Genomic DNA, 20,132 nt, shown 5'->3' on the forward strand with positions numbered 1-20,132 from the left:
CTCCAGAACAGGAGAACTATATTAAAAATACAGGAAATGATATCCAAGTACTTATTTCTTATTGAAAAACTAAAGCCAAATCAAAAAGCAAAAATCCAAAATAAACCCACAGTGCAAACAACATCCCCACCAAATTAACTACTTATTAAAAAAAATAACATGAGCTGCGTGGTGGTGGCACACGCCTTTAATCCTAGCACTGAGGAGGCAGAGGCAGGTGGATCTCTGTGAGTTTGAGGCCAGACTGGTCTACAAGTGATAGTTCTAGGACAGGCTCCAAAGCTACAGAGAAACCCTGTCCCGAAAAACAAAAACAAAGAAAAAACAAAAAAAAAATCAAAAACAAAAAAAGAGCACAATCATTACTTCCCTTGCTAAGTTTGTTTCATACAGAACAGCATCTGTGAGATGAAACCATTTGCTAGATTTTCCCAAATGAGGAAGAACCTCGGTAAGGAAAGGGCTCATGGCAAAAAAGCTGGCAGAGTAGGAGGGGTAGCGGTAAAGTCATAAACGATTTTCACTATCAATGACTAATTAATTCAAGAAATTAAGTTGGAGAAAGGCGAATGATAGGGTGAAGCATGAGGGAAAGTGCTGCAAGTTGGGGGCAAAACCAGGACTGCACTGCTGGAGCTGCCCGAGGGTGACTTCTGTATAGAAAAGGTCTAAGCAAGCAGTCAATTCAAAGAACAAATGCAGGCGAGTGTCAACCAGCACGTAATCTGGAGGCGATGATCTTCCTTCCAGACTTTCTAGCCAACCATCAATCCAATATTCTGCATTCTGCCCAATTCAGAAACAAGAGTGCCCTTCTAACCTTGTAGGCTGTGCTCTCACGATGCTGCTGGGAAGCCAGTCTCTCATTTAAGGGGCATCAGGATTGGGGCAGGGCAGTTCATTCACAGAACAGTCTCTTCCTGGCCTTGCATGGGGACCTCGGAGAGGATGGAGGGCGCTGTTCTTGTGGACTTGGAGGAGGAGATGGAGGCAGAGGCTGCAGGGGTGAGCTGGGGAAGGGTCCCAGCAGGTAGCTGTCCTGGTCCCAGACAGACCTTGGAGAATATGGCTCTGCACTAGGGAAATGCCCTGAAGCATATGGTTCTGGGATGTGGCCCTGAGGCCAAGGACTGGCCATCCTGTTGGTGGAGGAAAAGTGCTCACTTGCCTGACCAGCTGGAGGATCCATCCAGGGTGACAGGGAGCCAGAGTCCTCATTCTCATCATAGGATTCCTCTTGGCAGGAACTTTCTAGAATGTACTCACAGGAGGATTCCGGCTGGAGGACTAGCAGGTCGTCCACTGGCATTTCCAGACCAGCGCCCCCCTGCGGGCTGGCGGAGAAGAACCCAGGCTGTCCAAGATGGTCTGAAGCCTGGAGGCCCTCGGGCACCAGGATGATGGTGTGTTCAGGTAGAGACACTTCCAGGACCGAGTTGGGATCTAGCTCCAGCAGCAGTTCGACGTCATCCAGCTGAAGCTGCAGGATCACCATGGAGGTCGATGCATTGCTGGCGGACCCTGTGGGCTCTTCCAGGCTGAGTGGCTCCTGGGGCTCCTGGAGGCGGCGGCGCTTAGCAGGGCTGGGTCCTTGTGGCTGTGGTGTCCAGCAGGGTTCGGGGTCAGCGCTGGGGCTGCGGGGTCGTACTCCCAGCATGTTGGTGACGATGTTGGGCTTGCGGAGGCGTGGATTGCAGTGCAAAGACGTGCAACTGGGCGGCTGCTGTTCTTGCTGTGGAGCGTGCGCTTTCCTCACGTCCCACCGGATATACCCCAGGCGTCAATTCTAGTTCAAGGGATGCGCGGGAAAACAGGTCGAATAGGGAAATGTCATGATAGGCTCCGCCCCTTCCTGGCTCCGCCCAGCACTGTCGATCTGACCAATGGCTATGGCTGTAGTTTGTAGGTCAGTGTGTGGTATTCCGTTCTTAGCATTCCATAAGCAGCCATTTGGTTTGTAGGCTCTCGCCCACGCTTTGGATTGTGGGCCTTGTATGCTATAGCCAGATTATAGCAGTAGGCCATCACTGTTCAAGTCTCGCGAGTGGAATGTTATGTAAGGACGCCCAGTGTAAGCCTGGATTTTAGCCTTCAAAATAGAAGTACCCTATTCTACTCTTGACCTATAGTGTCGGGAGTTTTGTGTGCATCGTTCAGCTTCTGTCCAGTTTTTAAATGACCATCAATCATCCTCCACGGATGGTGAAAGAGAACATAAATTAACATGTTTTGTGATTAAAGTTGCTTTCTTTATTACGCGAGCCAGTCTTGTAAGCATTATGCTGTCAGTTAAAATACAAGCTTACTTAATTGGATTTAAATCCCAAGTCTGACGAATAATGTATATCTGGTTTTTTGTCCAGTATATAAACTGTTGTAAAGCAATGCCAATTGTGTTAAAAACTTTTCTAGGATCGAGCTGCACGAGGTCTGGCATTTCAAGCCTTGCGGAAGTTGATACTGCTCCAGTGCTCTGATCTAAGCTGCCGCTTTAAGTCAAGGCATGTTTGGCTTGTCGAGGTGGCGGAATGATACCGGTAAAATAGACATCACTGATTTTAAGAATGCGTAGTGTATGTATTTAAATGCCAATTGACGACAAGAAAAATAGTTCTACTTATGCCTATCTTTTAGCTATGTGAGTCCTCAGAATTATTCTAATAGAACATTCCTGTTCATTTATTAAGGGCTATATAAAATTTATCCTGTTTGAATCCCCCCCCCTCTTTTGGTTGGACTTAAACTTAAGTTCAGTGACTTGAATTGAAGTTCCTCCTGCTTCCTCCTCAGAGATGGAATGATTTCCATTTTCCACCTAAGTCAGGCCCTTTCTGAGGAACATTTAAACCTGTGGATGTCCGTGATGCTACTGGAATCCTCTCGCGCGTCTCTTTGATATTAGTGCTATGAGGGGATTTTAAAAGTCTGGCCTGGGTGCTGAGCCAGTCAGGGCATGCTGGCCTTCAGTCTGGATATTCGCTTCCTGCTGGATTTCCGGTGTATCTGCCCGTGAGGCTGAAAATTTTCCCAAGGAATAGCGGCCTGGGACAAGACAACGCTGGGAGGCCAGGTCTGGCTCCTGGAGGATTTGAAAGGCTCTGGTAGGAACCCACAGATCCAGACATGCCTTCCCTGGGGTGAGTTGGAATGTTTCTGGAAGCTACAGTCTGGCTCATAGGTGGCCTAGGCTGAGCGCCAGGCCAAGGGCAGGGATGGAGTGAGGCTTGGGTTTGGGTCCTGGAGAGGTCTGTCTGTGACCCTTGACGGGTCAAAAATTCCAAGCGGCAGAGTGTTCCTGAATAGGGTGCTACTGAAGACAGGCCAGTAAGTGTCATGGTGTAAGGGGAGATGGATTAGCACAGAGTCAGGCAGCATACGGGCCTAGTCTCAGGGCTGAGATGGTGGCACCTATGTCTGTTGTTTGCTTGGTCTCACGACCTTAACTTGGTGAAAAATCTGGGATGTGATCTTCTGACTGGGACAGAAATGAGTTAGCATGGATCTTGGTTTCCCCTCCTCTACCAGTTCCTAACTGGGTGATACTGGGCATTTCACCACTTCTGGGACTCTATTTCCTCTCATGTTAACATGGACAGCACCATCCTGCTGTACAGAGTGGTTGTAGGGTGGTTTGCAATGGTTCTGGAGTGTGGCGAATGCTTATGAGGAATTTGGGATTTACTGAAAGATTTTTAACTGGCCTTTCTCACTTGCTCTTGCCAGCCTTGTTTCTCTAAGCAAATGCTTAGAGAACAGTAGTAAGAAGTACTACTCCCTAAAGGGATGTTTGAGCCATTAGGAAGCAGGCTTCTAGGTGTTTTCGTAGCGGAGTATCTACATGGTTGTGCTTGGTTTTCAATCAGATGTTCTTCATCCTACCTGCTTTTGTCCTCCTCTTTAAAGTGCCTAAAGACGTTGGTCATAGTGCCAAGGCCCTTAATTCCCTCACTTGGGAGGCAGAGGCAGGAGGATCTCTGAGTTCAAGGCCAACCAGGGCTATATAGTGAGAGCCCAGGTTCAAAAAGAAATGCCCAAGGTTGTAGGGTGAATTGATTAGACATGTTCATTAGTGTTACTCAGTATGATTCAGCAAATTACTACATCATGCTTAAAGTTCTGGGTGGACTAAATTGGCAAAAATGACAGGTAATTAGGTATACATAGAAGGGCCCAGGTGAGGGAATGAAGCCCAGGGGATTTGGATCCAGGAAACTGGCTACAAGGAGGACATGAATAAACGGGACTCAAGAGTTTCCTGAGCCTTAGGTGTGAAGTAACTAAAGCCAGTGAGGACTTGGGACTTCGCTGGTGTTCTTGACATTGATCATTTCTTTATTCCTAATTTTAGTTTTAGTTTTGAGATAATCTCATGTAGCCAGGCTGTCCTCGAACTCTTGTGTAGCAGAATCTGTCCCCAACTCCTGTTGTTTCCTCCACCTCCCAAGTGCTTGGATTATACACACATGCCACCACATCCAGCAGCTTTGACCATATATTCACCCACTTTCATTCAGAATTAAATGGCTTGAAAATTACTATTTATTTTTATTCACATGGGCAATAATAATAGCATTTCAAAAACAAGCCAAACTGTAAGGTGGTAGGCCCTGGTTAGCTCCCGCTAACTCTTGCCTCAGAGCTGCGGCAGTGAGCAACTTTTCTGGGTGTTTATGGCGGTTTCTTCTCTGGAATGGTGAAGTGTCATGAGCATTTTTCTGGCCTGTCGGAGCTCACCGTTAATTTGTATTGATGCCCTCAAAGTACAGGCTCTCTCCCATTTCATTTCGGAGGCCTTTTCAGCATGCAGTGTTGACATCTAGATTTCAATTGTTTTGTATAAGAAAAGGCAACTTCACCTGAACAGTGGTGGCACATGCTTTTAATTGCAGCTTTCCGGAGGCAGAGAAAGACAGATCTCTGTGAATTTGAGGCCACCCTGGTCTGCAGAGTGAGTTCTAGGACTGGCTTCATAGCTGCAGGGAAACCCTATCTCCAAACAAACAAGCAAAGACAAAAAACAAAAAATTAAATAAAAAGAAAAAGCAACTTCACAAATCACTTATTTATAAACTTCTTTTCCTCTAACAGAATGCTGAGGGTAGCTCAGTTCTCTGCTGGCCTAGCAGTAATCCTGGTAACTGTGATATATTACAGTAGGCCATCTTTCTTTCCCAACAACACCTCTCAAGGGTGAGTGCTCTTGTATTGCTGATGCTGTTTAAGGATTAGCTATGATAATGGCCTAGGTGATCACGAGATCCTCAATCCTAATCTATTTTAAGGATGCCAAACTGGCATTCAAATAGTGATTTGGCCTTAAAGCCTAAGGATGAAAAGAAATAGCAGATTTACCAAGTCCTTAGGGTGAAGTCAAGCTTCAGAGTTTTGCTGTTACCATCAAACCCTGATGGTTTCTGCTTGTGTCCTCAACTGTCTTACAAAGACTCTTTGGTGTCTAGTTGTTTTCTGGGTTGTGCAATTGTGTGCTTTGCAACGGTGATAGTTTCCCTCCTGGTCAAGCTCTATACCTGCACTTGCTTGCCCTTGTCTAATTCTGTCTACAGGTACCTTCAGTGCAACAAATACAATAAGGGGAAACAGTGTCTTTTTTTAATTTTTATTCTAGTCTTTGGTGAGAGTGCTCCCCATCTTTGCCAGGTAAGCATGCTAGACCCATTGCTCAGAAATGAACAGTACAAGAGACATGTTTTTCTGCTTTTTTTAGTGAAATATTTTCAAATTTATAGAAACTTTGCAGAAATGAGCCATGTATTTTTTATCATCATCATCATCATCATCATCATCATCATCATCATCATCATCATCATCATCATCATCATCATCGTTTTGCTGCATTGGTTTTTTTCTCTCTGTCTCTCAGAAGGTCACATGGTTGCCGGTCTGCTCTTCCAGTGGACACACTTAGGCTCCTCCAGTTCTCCTGAGTCTTAGTTTCCTTGCAGATCTTCCCATTTCTTATTCCCCTCTCACTTCTTCCAGAATGAGAACTCCAGATTCTCTCAACTTGTTTACCAATTGATCCATTCATACAACTCATACAGATTAAGTTTTGGACTCGATAGATTTTTATCATCGTGACAAACTTAGTAAAACGTTTCAAGATTTATTTGCATTTGTTTATCCTACTGCTCACTGAAGGACCACAGTTAAGATGCTGTGTTCAGAATGTACTTTGATTCATACTGCTCTTTGGTGAGGTCATTTCATTGCATAGGAATATAGCTTGATTCATTCATGTTTATATTCAGTTTTATCCTCCTTCCCCTGATTCTCCGTGGAGCGTGTGTGTGTGTCTGTGTGTGTAAGATCATGATGTGTATGAATGGGTACACATGGAACCCTAGTGGTGGTCAGACCACAACATTGTGGAGTTGGTCCTCTCTTTTTATCTTTATTTGTGTTCCATGAATGGACTTTCAGTCGACAGACATATGATGCCAGCTCCTTAACCACTGAACCATCTCCACGGCTCCAATTGTACAGTTTTGAAACGTGCCATTGGATTCTGTTTGCTGCTGTATTTACAATTTAACTTCAGAGTGACAATGATCTGCAATATTGGTTTTTTTTCCAAGATGGTGCCTCATTATGTAACCCTGGGTGTCCTTGAGCTCCCTGTGTAGACCAGGATGGCCTCAAACACAGAGCTCCACCTGCCTCTGCCTCCTAAGTACTTGATACCATGCTTGGTCTCTAATACTTTTTAAGAATTTTTTCAAGTTTTGGTATTGATACTATATTTGCTATGTAAGAATCATCTGGAGATGTTTAAATCTACACACTGGGACAGTTTCAACAATGTCGTATAAAACCGTAGATCTGGCACTGCCAGCCTGGCATGCTGGCTCTTTCCTTTTTGCTAATTGGAGGTTTTAGATTTTGTCTCTCTGTTTCTAGTCTTTTGGATGAATTGCATTTTTAAATAATTATTTCCATGTATCTTTTTTTTTTGGTTTTTTGAGACAGGGTTTCTCTGTGGCTTTGGAGCCTATCCTGGAACTAGCTCTGTAGACCAGGCTGGTCTCAAACTCACAGAGATCCGCCTGCCTCTGCCTCCCGATTTCCATGTATCTTTAAAAATGTTTCAGTAAAGGTTTTCTTAATGGTTACTGTATTTGTAATTATTGATTCTCTACTGTTTCATAATGTCTGTTATCTGCTTGTGTCATGATTTCTTGATTAATTACATATTAGCCTGGATGCAAACTTGCTGTGGGATAATGCTTTTGTACACTGTAAGATTTGTCACTCTTACCAGTTTAATAAAATGCTGATTGACCAGTGGCCAGGCAGGAAGTAAAGGCAGGGCAACCAGACTAAGATAATTCTGGGAAGAGAAAAGGTAGAGAGAATCACAGTCAGATGCAGAGAAAGCAAGATGAGAATGCCTTACTGAAAACAGGTACCAAGCCACATGACTAAACACAGACAAGTAGATAAGAGTTATGGGTTAATTGAGGTTATTTAAGTTAATAAGCCTGAGCTAATAGGCCAAACAGTTTTTAATTAATATAAGCCTCTGTGTGTTTCTTTGGGACAGAAACCTTTTTTTTTTTTTTTTTTTTTTTTTTTTGGTTTTTCGAGACAGGGTTTCTCTGTAGCTTTGGAACCTGTCCTGGAACTAGCTCTTATAGACTAGGCTGGCCTTGAACTCACAGAGATCTGCCTGTCTCTGCCTCCAAAGTACTGGGATTAAAGGCATGCGTCACCACTTCCCACCACAGAAACTTCTGTCTACAAGTGGTACCAAACATTTGGCGAGAATTTCCACATAAAGCCTAAGAAAACTTTTTAAAAAAGGATTCTAGGTAGACAAGAAGAGAGTGAAGCACAGCTTGTTGGTAACCATCTCTACTCTGGTAGGCTCTCTTTGCTGGCAGCAAGCAGAGGCACAGCTCCTTTAAGAAAGGCTTCCTAGCCAGGCGGTGGTGGTGCATAACTTTAATACCAGCACTCGGGAGGCAGAGGCAGGTGGATCTCTGTGAGTCAAGGCCAGCCTGGTCTACAAGAGTTAGTTCCAGGACAGGCTCCAAAGCTACAGAGAAACCTATCTTGAAAAATAAAAACAAAACAAAACTACACAAAAAAAGGCTTACTGACTCAGCGTTAGCAGCAAAAACCTTGCAACTCTTTCAAGAAGCCCTGCTAGCAAACACTGAAATGGTGTTTATGAGCTGCCAGCAACATGCTTCTTGGTGGTGGTATGGACCTAGTAACTCCACAGAGTGTGGCAATAAATGTGGCTCCCGCCAGTACCTCCGCCATGAAGCTAGACTCCCAAAAAACTAAGCAATGGGGGTGGAGCCAGCCCACCAAAGCTATAGCTTTAATTTTAGCCTTATTGCTTAGCAGATTAAAGACTCATGTGGTCTGAAAAAGATAGAAATATACAGTAAAGATAGATTCAGATGAAAAAAAAACCTTTAAATGGTTTGCAGTATTTAAAAATATACCTAGGCTCAATGTCCTTTATTTATGGCTAGAAACCAAATATGAGTGAGTACATCCCATGTTCCTCTTTTTGGATCTGGCTTACCTCACTCAGGATAGTGTTTTCTATTTCCATCCATTTGTATGCAAAATTTGAGAAGTCCTTGTTTTTTACTGCTGAGTAATACTCTAATATGTATATATTCCATACTTTCTTCATCCATTCTTCCGTTGAAGGGCATCTAGGTTGTTTCCAGGTTCTGGCTATTACAAACAATGCTGCTATGAACATAGTTGAGTATATACTTTTGTTGTATGATAGGGCCTCTCTTGGGTATATTCCCAAGAGTGGTATATCCTAGAGAAGCTAAATAAGAAGGTGAACCCAAAGACAAACAGGCATCCTCCTGAATATTAACCTTCATCAGGCAATGAAAGGAGACAGAGACAGAGACAGAGACCCACATTGGAGCACCAGACTGAAATCTCAAGGTCCAAATCAGGAGCAGAAGGAGAGAGAGCATGAGCAAGGAACTCAGGTCCGCGAGGGGAGCACCCACACACTGAGACAATGGGGATGTTCTATCGGGAACCCACCAAGGCCAGCTGGCCTGGGTCTGAAAAAGCCTGGGATAAAACCGGACTTGCTGAACATAGTGGACAATGAGGACTACTGAGAACTCAAGAACAATGGCAATGGGTTTTTGATCCTACTGCACATACTGGCTTTGTGGGAGCCTAGGTAGTTTGGATGCTCACCTTACTAGACCTGGATGGAAGTGGGTGGTCCTTGGACTTCCCACAGGTCAGGGAACCCTGAGTGCTCTTCGAGCTGATGAGGGAGGGGGACTTGATCGGAGGAGGGGGAGGGAAATGGGAGGCGGTGGAGGGGAGGAGGCAGAAATCTTTAATAAATAAATAAATAAATAAATAAATACATAAAATAAAAATATACCTAGGCTTGGGAGAGAAAAGAAAAAGGATAGAGAAATCCCTTTAAAGAAAAAGAAATAGATTAGTTGGGTGTAGTGGTACACACTTTTAATCCCAGTACTTAGGAGGCAGAGGCAGTGAGTTTGAGGTCAGCCTGGTCTACAGAGTCAGTTACAGGACAGCCAAAGATAGGCAGAGAAACTATGTCTCAAAAAAACAAAAACAAAAATTAAAAATAAAAATAAACAGAGTAAAAAAAAAGCCATATAAAGATGGAAAATACACAGAGAATTTGGATACTGTCTTTGAATTTTTTGACTGCCGAGGAAGGAACAACAGCTGTTAAAAGACATTTGATTATAAATGCTGCTGAATTAAATCAACCTATATATTTTAAAAATATCTTAAAAATATGTTACTTTGGGAAAGAGGTTTTGCTTTTGTTTCCACAGGAAAGGAGAGGCTGTGGATTCATTCTGGGTTATGGAAACTAAAGTTTGATCAAAGAAGACCCCTTGAAAAAAATCTCTGATAGGAGTGGATGGCCCAAGTGATTCGACATTTCAGAGGACCTCTGTTGGAGTTTCCTCTGAGTTCTGCATCCAGAACAGCCTCAAGACTGCTGACTGAGACGATCCAGCCTCACAGAATACTCCAGTCAGAAATTGAGCATAATCCTGAATTTTCTTTTGATCCCCATAGGATTATCAGTGCCCCCTGTTAGCAGGAAGTAGCCTAGAAAACTACACTCACATTCCATAAAAATGGATTATGAGTGTTTGTTTTTTTTAGAGTTTTGTTTACAAGTTGTTATTGATAATGGTCAGGAAAAAAGCTAAACAAAGGAGATTAGATTAAGAGTTCTAGTTTTGAAAAAAAGGGGGGAAATGCTGTAGGATAGTGCTTTTGTATACTGTAAAGATCTGTCGCTTGTATTAGTTTAATAAAATGCTGATTGACCAGTAGGCAGGCAGGAAGTATAGGCAGCGTGGCCAGACTAGGAGAATTCTGGGAAGAGGAAAGGCAACCTGAGTCACCAGCCAGACACAGAGGAAACAAGATGAGAATGCCTCACTGAGAAAAGTACCAAGTCACGTGGCTAAACATAGACAAAAATTACATGTTAATTTAAGTTGTAAGAGATAATTAATAATAAGCCTTCGGAGGTTTTGCTTTTGTTTCCGCAGGAAATGAGATGCTGTGGATTCATTCTGGGTTAAGAAAAATAAGGCTTGATCAAGGAAGAGCCCCTAAAAAAATTCTGTGATAAGAGCAGATGGCCCAGATGATCCAGCATTTCAGAGGACCTCTGCTGCTAAACATAGCTAAGAGTTATGGGTTAACTGAAGTTGTTTAAGTTAATAAACCTGAGCTAATAGGCCAAACAGTTTATAATTAATATAAGCCTCTGTGTTTCTTTGGTACTGAATGGCTGCAGACAAGGAAGGACAGAAACTTCTGTCTACGCAAATTGGGTTTAAATCTGTCACTTACTGGTTATATTTCTGGTCTATGTCTAGATATCCCTTGCCCCTTCTCTGTTGTCACCAGAGAAGAGCAAACCACAGTTGAGGAATTGCCTCCATCAGACTGTTCTGTGGCAACGTCTGTGGGATATTTTCTTGATTAATATTAGTGTGTGAGGGCTCAGTCCTGTGTGGCTGGAGATACTCCTGGGCATTGGTCCTGGTTTGTATAAGAAAACTAGCTAAATGAGCCATAGAAGACAAGTCTATAAACAGAATTCCTCCATGGTCTCTGCTTCAGATTCTGCCTCCAGGTTCCTGCTTGAATTACTCCCCTGGCTTCCCCTGATGGGCTGTAAAGTGTAAGATAAAATAAACCATTTTCTCTTCCAGCTTCTTTTGGTCAGTGTTTTATCACAGTAACAAAGAGAGAAAACTAATGCAGAAATATGTACCTGGTGTGGCGTGTTGTTTTGTTGAGCCTGGCCATTCTTCTTTTGGGGAGGACCACAGCATCATTTGGGCTGGAAAAGTCATTGAATTCTTGGGGCTTATGGTACTTGGAGGGTAATTCTGAGAGCTTCCCTTCCTAGTGGACTGTCAAGTAAGTGTAAGGTAAAATAAGCCCTTTCTTTCCCAAGCTGGTTTTGGTCAGTGTTTTATCTCAGCTACAGAAAGCTAACCAGACAATGTGTTTAATGACTTAGTGTCTTGGCCCTGCGCACTGCTCTGTTGATCTGTCTTTGTTTCACTGATGCATACTGTCTCTATCAGTGCAGCTGTACAGCAAGGCCGAAATCAGATACGTCAAACCTCAATTTTGATCTTCTTTCCTATTGTGTTGGCTATTCTAGGTCTCATAGCATCCATACAACAACTTGCTGAGATTCTAATTTGGATTTTGTTGAATCTATAAGTCAAAGTAGAGAGAATTCACATCTTGACAACATTGAATCTTCTTAATGAACTATATCAATTTTTGAAAATTTCTTTTCTTGATTAGAGTTTTATTGCTGAGCATGGCAGCACCTTCTGATAATGCCAGTTTCACAAAATTAGAGGCAGGAGGATTGAGTTTGAAGACAGCTGGGCCTTTATAGTGAGACTGTTTCAAAACAAAACAATTAGAGTTTTATAATCTTCTCATCCTAGAAGTTTCGACAGTTTCCTTCCTTCCCTCTTCCTCCTTTTCTCTTCCCTTCCCTTTCTTTTCCCCTCCCTTTTCCTCTCCTCCTTCCTTCCCTTTCTTTCTTCCTTCACAAACGGTATTGCATTTTCAGGTTCAAATTCCAGTTGTTTCCAGGTTCAGTTCCCAAACATTAATTTTACTTTATTTTTAATATTTTTATTTATTTTTATCAATTTTTTCACTGCATGTTTAAAATTCTTGTTGCCTTTTCAGTTGATAGCAGTGAGACCTTTGAACATTTTTGAGACGTACTTCTTTGTTCCTGTGAAAGTTTTGCAGCGCTGCCTATGTCTTAGCTCTGGATGTTGTAGACAAATCTTGGGCTGGCTTGCTTGTTTCCACCTTGTAAATGACTTGGTCTTTTTGCCTCATAGCCCAGGGAACTCTTTTTTTTTTTTTTAAATCTTGAAGCCCAGAATTTTGCTAGGAAGTAACTCAGTTTCAATTGTGTTTTGTCTCAGTTTTTTCTAGCTCATGGTCAGTCTGTAAAGCCAAAATTTCTTTTACATAAAGGAATGTGGTCTAAATGTAGATGTTGAAAGGTCATGCAAATTTTAAAAGCATTTTGCAGCTGTTTTGTTCCCTTCACGGCAAGCTGTAGGCACTGTTTCTGTGCTTTGTCTTCTGGTCTATAGAGTGTTTGTTAGTTAAACATTTTCGTTTTGTTTCCTTTCTTGTCATTCCCATGCATATCTTCTAGGCCCTGTGCCAAGTTTTCAAAAACCGTCTGCGTAGCCTTTTCTCTGTCCAATTTGGCCATAATAAACTGTCCATTTCACATTTTCTCTTCTGGCATCTTCTCACCATCTCTCTTCCACATCTTGCTTCATTACATCATTGAGATGTCTACATTAATTGGGAAGTCATCGTTTTCATCTTTGCCTTACATTTCTCTAGTGTATTTCGATTCTGCCATGTTCTTGTTTCTTGTTTCATTTTTTAATCTTTCCTGAGCTGTTTTTTTTTTAGATTCCCCTGCTGGGGAATATTATTTTCAGGTGTGTTTCTTTTGTTTTCACTGCATTTGTTTAACTCTGTGAAGGTGTGATTCTTTGCCTGTCTAAAACACCTAATAAAGAGCTGAATGGCCAATAGTGAGGCAGGAGACAAAATAGGCAGGGTAGGGCAGGACAGGCAGACAGGCAGGCAGGCAGGCAGAGAGGAAGAGAGGATAAACAGTAGAAGAAACGACAAAGAGGAGCAAGAAAACAAGGAGAGAAGGACATCAGGGGCCAGCCACCGAGCTACACAGCAAGCCACAGAGAAAAAAGTAAAGAAAGGCATGCAGAAGTAGAGAGAGATAAAAGCCCAGAGGTAGTTGGGATAATTTACTTTAAGAAAAGCTGGCAAGAAACAAGTCCAGCTGAGGCTGGGATAAGCCTCTGTGTGTTTTACTTGGGAGCTGGGTGGTGGACGCCCCCAAAAAACTCGAAGAAAATAAATAAATAAAACTTCACACAACAGTTCCCCTCTCTGAAAATGGGGTTTTGTTTCTTGTAGACTAGTAATTTTCTGGAAAGCTGAGAGGACAAATGGGCAGAGCCTGGCTATAGGCTACCTAGGATTTTCCATATGCTTAAGGCTGTGTCTACTAGGTATCTCTTTCATTCCTGTCCAGGAGATAAAGCCCTGGAGAACTTCTTGTCAAGCAAACTACGTCTTCCTCGCACCACCTGCGTGAATACAGCAGTTCTTGTTCAGCCCGAGACACTGCCTTCTTGACACTAACGTCAGATCCCAGCTACCCCAAATTCAGCCGAGGACACCATTCTAGCGTTCACACAGAATAGCCACCTCGGTTTCCACTCTAGCCTTAGTTCTTTCTGACCCTTCCTGATATTTACCGGCCCTTCCTTCCCCTCGGTACTCGTTTTGTGCTTGTGGGGTTTTAGATGTTCTTTATTTGCCCTCAACATGGAATTTGGAGGTTTTAACTGCTTGTTCCATTCTATGCTTATTGCCTTTGGGATAATTTTCATTAAAAGTAGGAGGTGACATTCAAACTCTCAGTGTTCGCGTTAAAATTTTTATAATCCAGGTATGGATGTGCACATCCCTAATCTCAGCACTCATCCAACCTGGGCAGGAAGATCACAAGTTCAAAGTCAGCCTGGAGTGATGGGACCTACCCCAAACACACATGACCAGCGCCACCTGGTTGTCAGCAGCACCGGAAGACTTCCATCTCCTTTTCCACCTGTAGAGTGTGACCATTTTTGCTTTTCTAGAACTTTCACTACAGTCCATTAGCAACCCTAAAACCTTTTCTCAACACATGGAGCAAAATATGACACTTTTTATTTGCCTGTTTTTGTTTTGTTTGTTTGTTTGTTTTGAGACAAGGTTACTCTGTGTAACCCTGCCTGTTCTGGAACTCACTCTGTAGACCAGGCTGGTCTTCAACTCAGAGCTCCACTTGCCTCTGCCTCCCAAGCGCTGGGATTAAAGGTGTGTGCCACCACCATCAGACCCCCTCCCTTTTTCAAGCCAGGATCTTGCAACGTAGTCCAGGCTGGCCTTGAGTTTACTGTGACTCCTGTCTGCTCCTTAGTGCTGGGATTACAGGCATACAATACTATTATAGGCTTTCTGATGTTTCAGTTAGAATTTTTACAGTTAATGGTGAGACTGGGCATGTTAATATGTTACTAGGCATTTCTTTATTCAGAATCAGTGTAGAGAAAGCTGACTAGCCATTTAGAAATGTACAGTTATATTCATACATAATACTCTTTTTATCAGTGGGGAGCTTGATTAAATTAAGAAAGATTTCCTGTTGGCATAGGAAAATTTGATCAAAGTGGCATCATTTTTGCACAACAAAAGATACTAAATCTAAAGTGATTATGGGTGTACACTGCCATTCCAAACTCCTTGCTGCTTTTATTAGAATTTTCACAAATTTTTTTGGAAGCCACGCATGGTGGTAGTGGTGTGCCCCTTTAACCCCAAGATTTGGGAGGCAGAGGCAGGTGGATCTCTATGAGTTCGAGGTCAGCCTGGTCTACAGAGCTAGTTCCAGGATGACCAGAACTGCATAATAGAGAGGGAGGCTCTGTTTCAACTCACCCCACTCTGATTTTATTTATTTGGCATGCTTTTTTTTTATTTTTAAAATATAATATAATATACTCTGATTGTGGTTTCCCTCATCCAAGTCTTTCCATATCCTCTCAACTTCCCTATCCACCCAAATCCACATTTTTCATTTCTCTCAATAGAAAACTCACAGGCATCTGAAACAACAATAATATAAAATAAAAACAAACAAATTAGAATAAGCGAAAACAAAGAGATAAAAGAGCTAAATAAAAGACACAAGAAATACAGATACCGAGATTTACATTCACATATACAGAAAACACACACAAACAATAGAAAACCATAATATATAACCAAAGGCCTGAAAAAAAATCAACATCACCAACAAAAGCCTGAACAAAATGTGAGACAATAAATCTTCCAAAAAATACTACTGAGCTCATCTTGTGTTGGCCACTATTGCTGGGCATGGGGCCTGCTCCTCTGTATGGTTTGTATCCCCAGTGAGACTCCTTTTTGTTTCTCTGTATGGTTTGTATCCCCAGTGAGACTCCTGTGGAAAAAATTTGAGTTTTCAGTTTCGAGCAGTTATCAGTAGGAGCCAGCTTCTGAGTTAGGGTGGGGTCTTGTGCCCACTTCACTGGGTATGTCTTTGTGTTTCAGAAATGATTTGCTTCTTCCTGCCTATGTGTTGTCTCCTATTGTGCAGAGTGTGTTGGTAAACTACAGACTTTCTTGTTTATTATGGGCTGTACTCCTTCCTAATCTTTTCTCAAATGTGTTGCTTCTTTCCCCCTTACACTATTATATTTTGCTGTGCAAAAATGGTATCACTTTCTTTGATAGAATATTTTAGTGCAAAGTAAAGGTATTAATTTCCTTCTAATAATTTAGTCAAGTTCTCCATTAGTGCAAGTGTACTATGTTTCAGGGTTGTCTTTAGAGTTCTCTTTTTGTTTGTTTGTTTGTTTGTTTGTTTTGAGGGGGGGCTTACTTTGTAGCCTTGGCTGTCCTTGAACTCACTATGTAGACCTGGCTGGGCTCAAAGTTGTGGAGATCTGTCTGTCTCTGCCTCCTGAGTGGTGGGATTAAAGGTGTGTGCCACCATGTCTGGGCTGGTACTGCTTTGTTTTTTAATTAATTGTTCTAAAAACTTTGTAATTGTTTCACCTGCATGTATGTTGGTGCACCACATGCATGCCTGCTGCTTGCAGAGGCCCAAAGAGGGCATCTGATCCTCCGAAATTGGCGTTACAGATGGTTGTGAGTCACCATGTGGGTGCTGGGAATTGAACCTGAGTTCTCTAAAAGAACAGCCAGCGCTCTTAACTACTGAGCCATCTCTCCAGGCCCAGTACTTGGTATCTTTATAATTTTGCACCTTTTAAATTCAAGAACGTTACAATTGTCTTTTTAGGTTTTTGATTTTTCAAGATAGGGTTTCTCTGTAGCTTTGGAACCTGTCCCAGAACTAGCTCTTATAGACCAGGCTGGCCTCGAACTCACAGAGATCCGCCTGCTTCTGCTTCCCAAGTGCTGGGATTAAAGGTATGCGCCACCACCACCCAGCTAGTTTTTGTTTTTTTTTAAATGTAGATATTAAATTTTTCTGCAATAGGTCTTGGGAATTTCTTAGATTCATTTTTGTATTTACTTGACCCTTTCCTTGCTCTTTCCACACACCTGTCTCCTGCTCTTCCTGTTTGTTCCATTGTCTGATGTTCTTAGTGAGCTCGTGGCTCGCACTCTTGTTTATTCTTGTGAATTCATTTGCCGGAGCATTGTTTTCACCTGTGAGTAAGGGCATGCTTATTTCTGTGCACCTGGCACCCCAAGTGCTTTCATTACTGGGGCCACCTCTAGCCACGTGGGTTCCAGAGAGCATCCCTGGATGAGTTTTGACTAGAATAGCCTCCAAGGTTTCTCCCCATTTGAGTTTTGTAGCAGCCTTTTGCTAATTAGCAGCTTGGAGCTGTTTTTTCTTCAGTTGGTAGTTTTTCAAGAGATTAAAAAAAGTTAAGAGAGGATATTGAAATGAGCCACAGGCTTTTAGCATATATTTTTTAGGATCTTTCTATTTTGATTTGTACATGTGTTTGACATGTGTGTTCTCAGCTCTGTCACAATTGTGTGAGGTGAGTTACAGCAATTTGATATTTCTCTATGCTTAGAAACAGTTCTTTACAACCTAGAACTTATTGTCTTTGAATGTTTGGGAGCGTTTGTTCATTAAGTTCCTTAAAAATTAAGTCCCCCCCCCATATTTTTGGTGATTATTGGTCTCCAAAAACCACCTTAATTCCAACCCCTTTAACTCCTTCCTGAACAAAGCATTTGAGGATGCAAATAGTTTGGGCTCCTTGCTGGTTGAATCCTACAAATATAGAATTGTAACCTCATCTTAGTTGATAATTTCTTCTTGGATTTCCCCTCTTATTTAAGAAATCAGTAAAAACTAGAGTTTCCTTATATATGCACGTGTGTGTATACACATACCCATATATGTGCCATTTTGTTTTACCCTATATATTGGGCTAGTGAATGTAGACCATAAGATCTTTTTTTTGCGTATGCCCCAATAGTCAATTCTTTGTAATGTTTCATGTGTGTTTGATGCAGTTGTCTTTTCTTGTTTCTTGGGTGTCATTTCCTGTGTCTTACAGTTAGATTCAGTTTATTAGCTGTGGTATTTAAATCCTGTCAGTAGTGTCCAACAGGCCTTATAGATGAAAATGTGCTTTATCCGCCCAGTCTGCTGAAGTACTAACTAGCCATATATACGAGTTATTAAGCATTTAAAACTGTGTCTGTTGTAACTTAGGAATAAAGCTTAAATTTTACTTGATTATAATTATTTTAAACTTAGTTCTAAATTGCCATGTTTTAAATATACTATCCCATGGGATATCGCCTTAGTATAATGGGCTATTTCCAGTCTATCTTCTTACTCACTTACTGGGAGACATTGTCAAGTCCCTCTCTTTGGCTGTCGATTTGTTGATTTCATTCTTGCAACGGTCATTATGGATTGCAGACTTGACAGGATCTAGAATCATCCAGGAGACAAACCTCTGGACATTTCTGCAAGGCAATTTCTAGATCGGGCTTCCATATGTAGGACTACATAGCCTAATGTGGGCAGCACCATTACGTCCATTATGTCCAGGGTCATGGACTAATAGACTGAGAGAAAGGAGAAAACAAACCAAGCACCAACCTTCATTGCTGTTGGCTTCCTCATTGAATGCACTGGGACCAGCTGCCTCACGTGCCTGCCACAGACGCCTTCCCCATTGTGATGAGCGCCATCTGCAGGCTGTGCATTGAATAAACCCTTCTGTGTCTAAGCTGCTGTGCTGCTTAGTTTTTGTCAACTTAGCAAGTCCCAGGCTGGGATGAAGAGCTGGCTCAGGTAGGTGCTTTGCATGTCGTGAATTGTTAAAGTTGAAGGACCCTGTGCCTAAGAAGCCCCTCATGTATGACAGACTGTGACCCCAGCATGTGTCCCAGAGAGTGATGTTGCTTTTGTTGTATTGGATAGCAGCTAATTTTGTCTTTTGCTCCTGGAGAGACCCTCTTACTGGCTCATACCACTGTTCCCTATTCAGATACCCTCAAAGGGAGTACCTGAAGCAAGAGTTGTCAGTGCCTTGAAGAAACAAGAGAGATTCTGGAGTGCACGACCTCTGAGTTCTGAGGAGCCTTGGGATCTGGCCTACTTGTATGTGCCAGGTCTTTCCCTTCAAGTTTGGCTGTGATTTTTCTCTTTCAAACCAAATCTCCTTTAATATCTTAGGAGTTTCTGAATTTTCTTTGCATTACAAAATTTTAATGTAAAACTTGCAGTGTTTTAAATGTAAGGAACTTCAAGGCCAGCCTGGTCTACCAGAGCTAGTTCCAGGACAGGCTTCACAGCTACAAGAGAAACCCTGTCTCGAAAAACATGAGGAACAATGTCTGCAAGGGTTGTTGTGGGGTTCCTAGAGGAGTGACCTCACACATATTGCTCTGCTGGCCATGCTGATCTGTGGGAGAGCCTCTGCCGAGTCTAACCTGCTTCTCTCTGGTTCTAGTCTCCAAGACTCCTTATTTCGCCAGGATGTCGGTCCTCTGATGGCAGGGCTAATCTTGCTTTTGCTGACTTTTCACCTCCAGAATGATGCTTAGATAGACAATTTACTGAATGAATGCTTTTTGCTTTTTGATAATAACTTCGTTGGGATATACTTTATAAAGGTCAGTCCTTTGTTTTTCATAATTTTGCTGTTCTAGGGATTGAACCTAGGATCTTAAGCAAGCTGGGCAGGTGCCCTGCCACTGAACTGTATCTCCACCCCCACTTTCATATTTTAGTTTGAGAGCTGGGTCTCACTTAGTTTTCCCGGGTTGACTGTGAACTCCCTCTGTAGCCCAGGCAGGTTTCGAATGTGCAGTTCTCCTGCTTTAGCCTTCTGAGTGGGCAAGATCACAGGCCTCTACCATTAGGCCCAATTAAGCATTTCCGTGTTAGGGAATGATGTTGAACATCTTCATACGCCTCTCATCATTTATATTTTCCTTAGAAATATGTCTCTTTAAAATCCTTTCCTTAAACTGGACATGATGGTACACACCTTTAATCCCAGGATTTGGGAGGTAGATCTGTGAATTCCAGGCAAGCCTGTCGAAATAGTGAGTTCCCGACAGTCAGAGCTACACAGTGAGACCCTGTTTCAAAAAAACACACACACACACAAAACAAAAAGTAAAACCCAAACAAAACCTTTTTGGGAGTTTGTGTGTTGAGACAGGATTTCTGTTTTTCCTTGGAGCCTGTCCTGGAACTCCCTCTGTTGACCAGACTGACCCCAAACTCAGGGATCCACCTGTCTCTGCCTCCGAGTGTCGGGATTAAAGGCATGCTCCACCAGTGCCTGGCTAAGCTTTGCTTAATTTTAACTGTGTTGCCTTTTTATTGTTTAGCTGAAAGAGCTCTTTTTATATCCTTGATGCAATCTCCCAGCAAATATGGGCTCTGTAAGCATTTCCTTGCGTTCTATGATCCGTGTTCT

General features: G+C 42.4%; 1 protein-coding gene across 1 annotated transcript in view; it reads right to left on the reverse strand.

Annotated features, from left to right (window-relative positions):
• Positions 1-898: 898 nt before the first annotated feature.
• The window catches only part of LOC142846722 (proline-rich protein 23A3-like), a 43,482-nt gene continuing 24,248 nt past the window's right edge, over positions 899-20,132 (reverse strand). Inside the window, exon 3 of the mRNA XM_075967553.1 lies at positions 899-1,732. Within this exon, the coding sequence (XP_075823668.1) occupies positions 899-1,732 (834 nt within the window). The remainder of the gene's footprint in view (positions 1,733-20,132) is intronic.

The sequence above is a fragment of the Microtus pennsylvanicus genome, chromosome 3 (genome assembly GCF_037038515.1).
Source record: "Microtus pennsylvanicus isolate mMicPen1 chromosome 3, mMicPen1.hap1, whole genome shotgun sequence".
NCBI classification, from domain to species: domain Eukaryota; kingdom Metazoa; phylum Chordata; class Mammalia; order Rodentia; family Cricetidae; genus Microtus; species Microtus pennsylvanicus.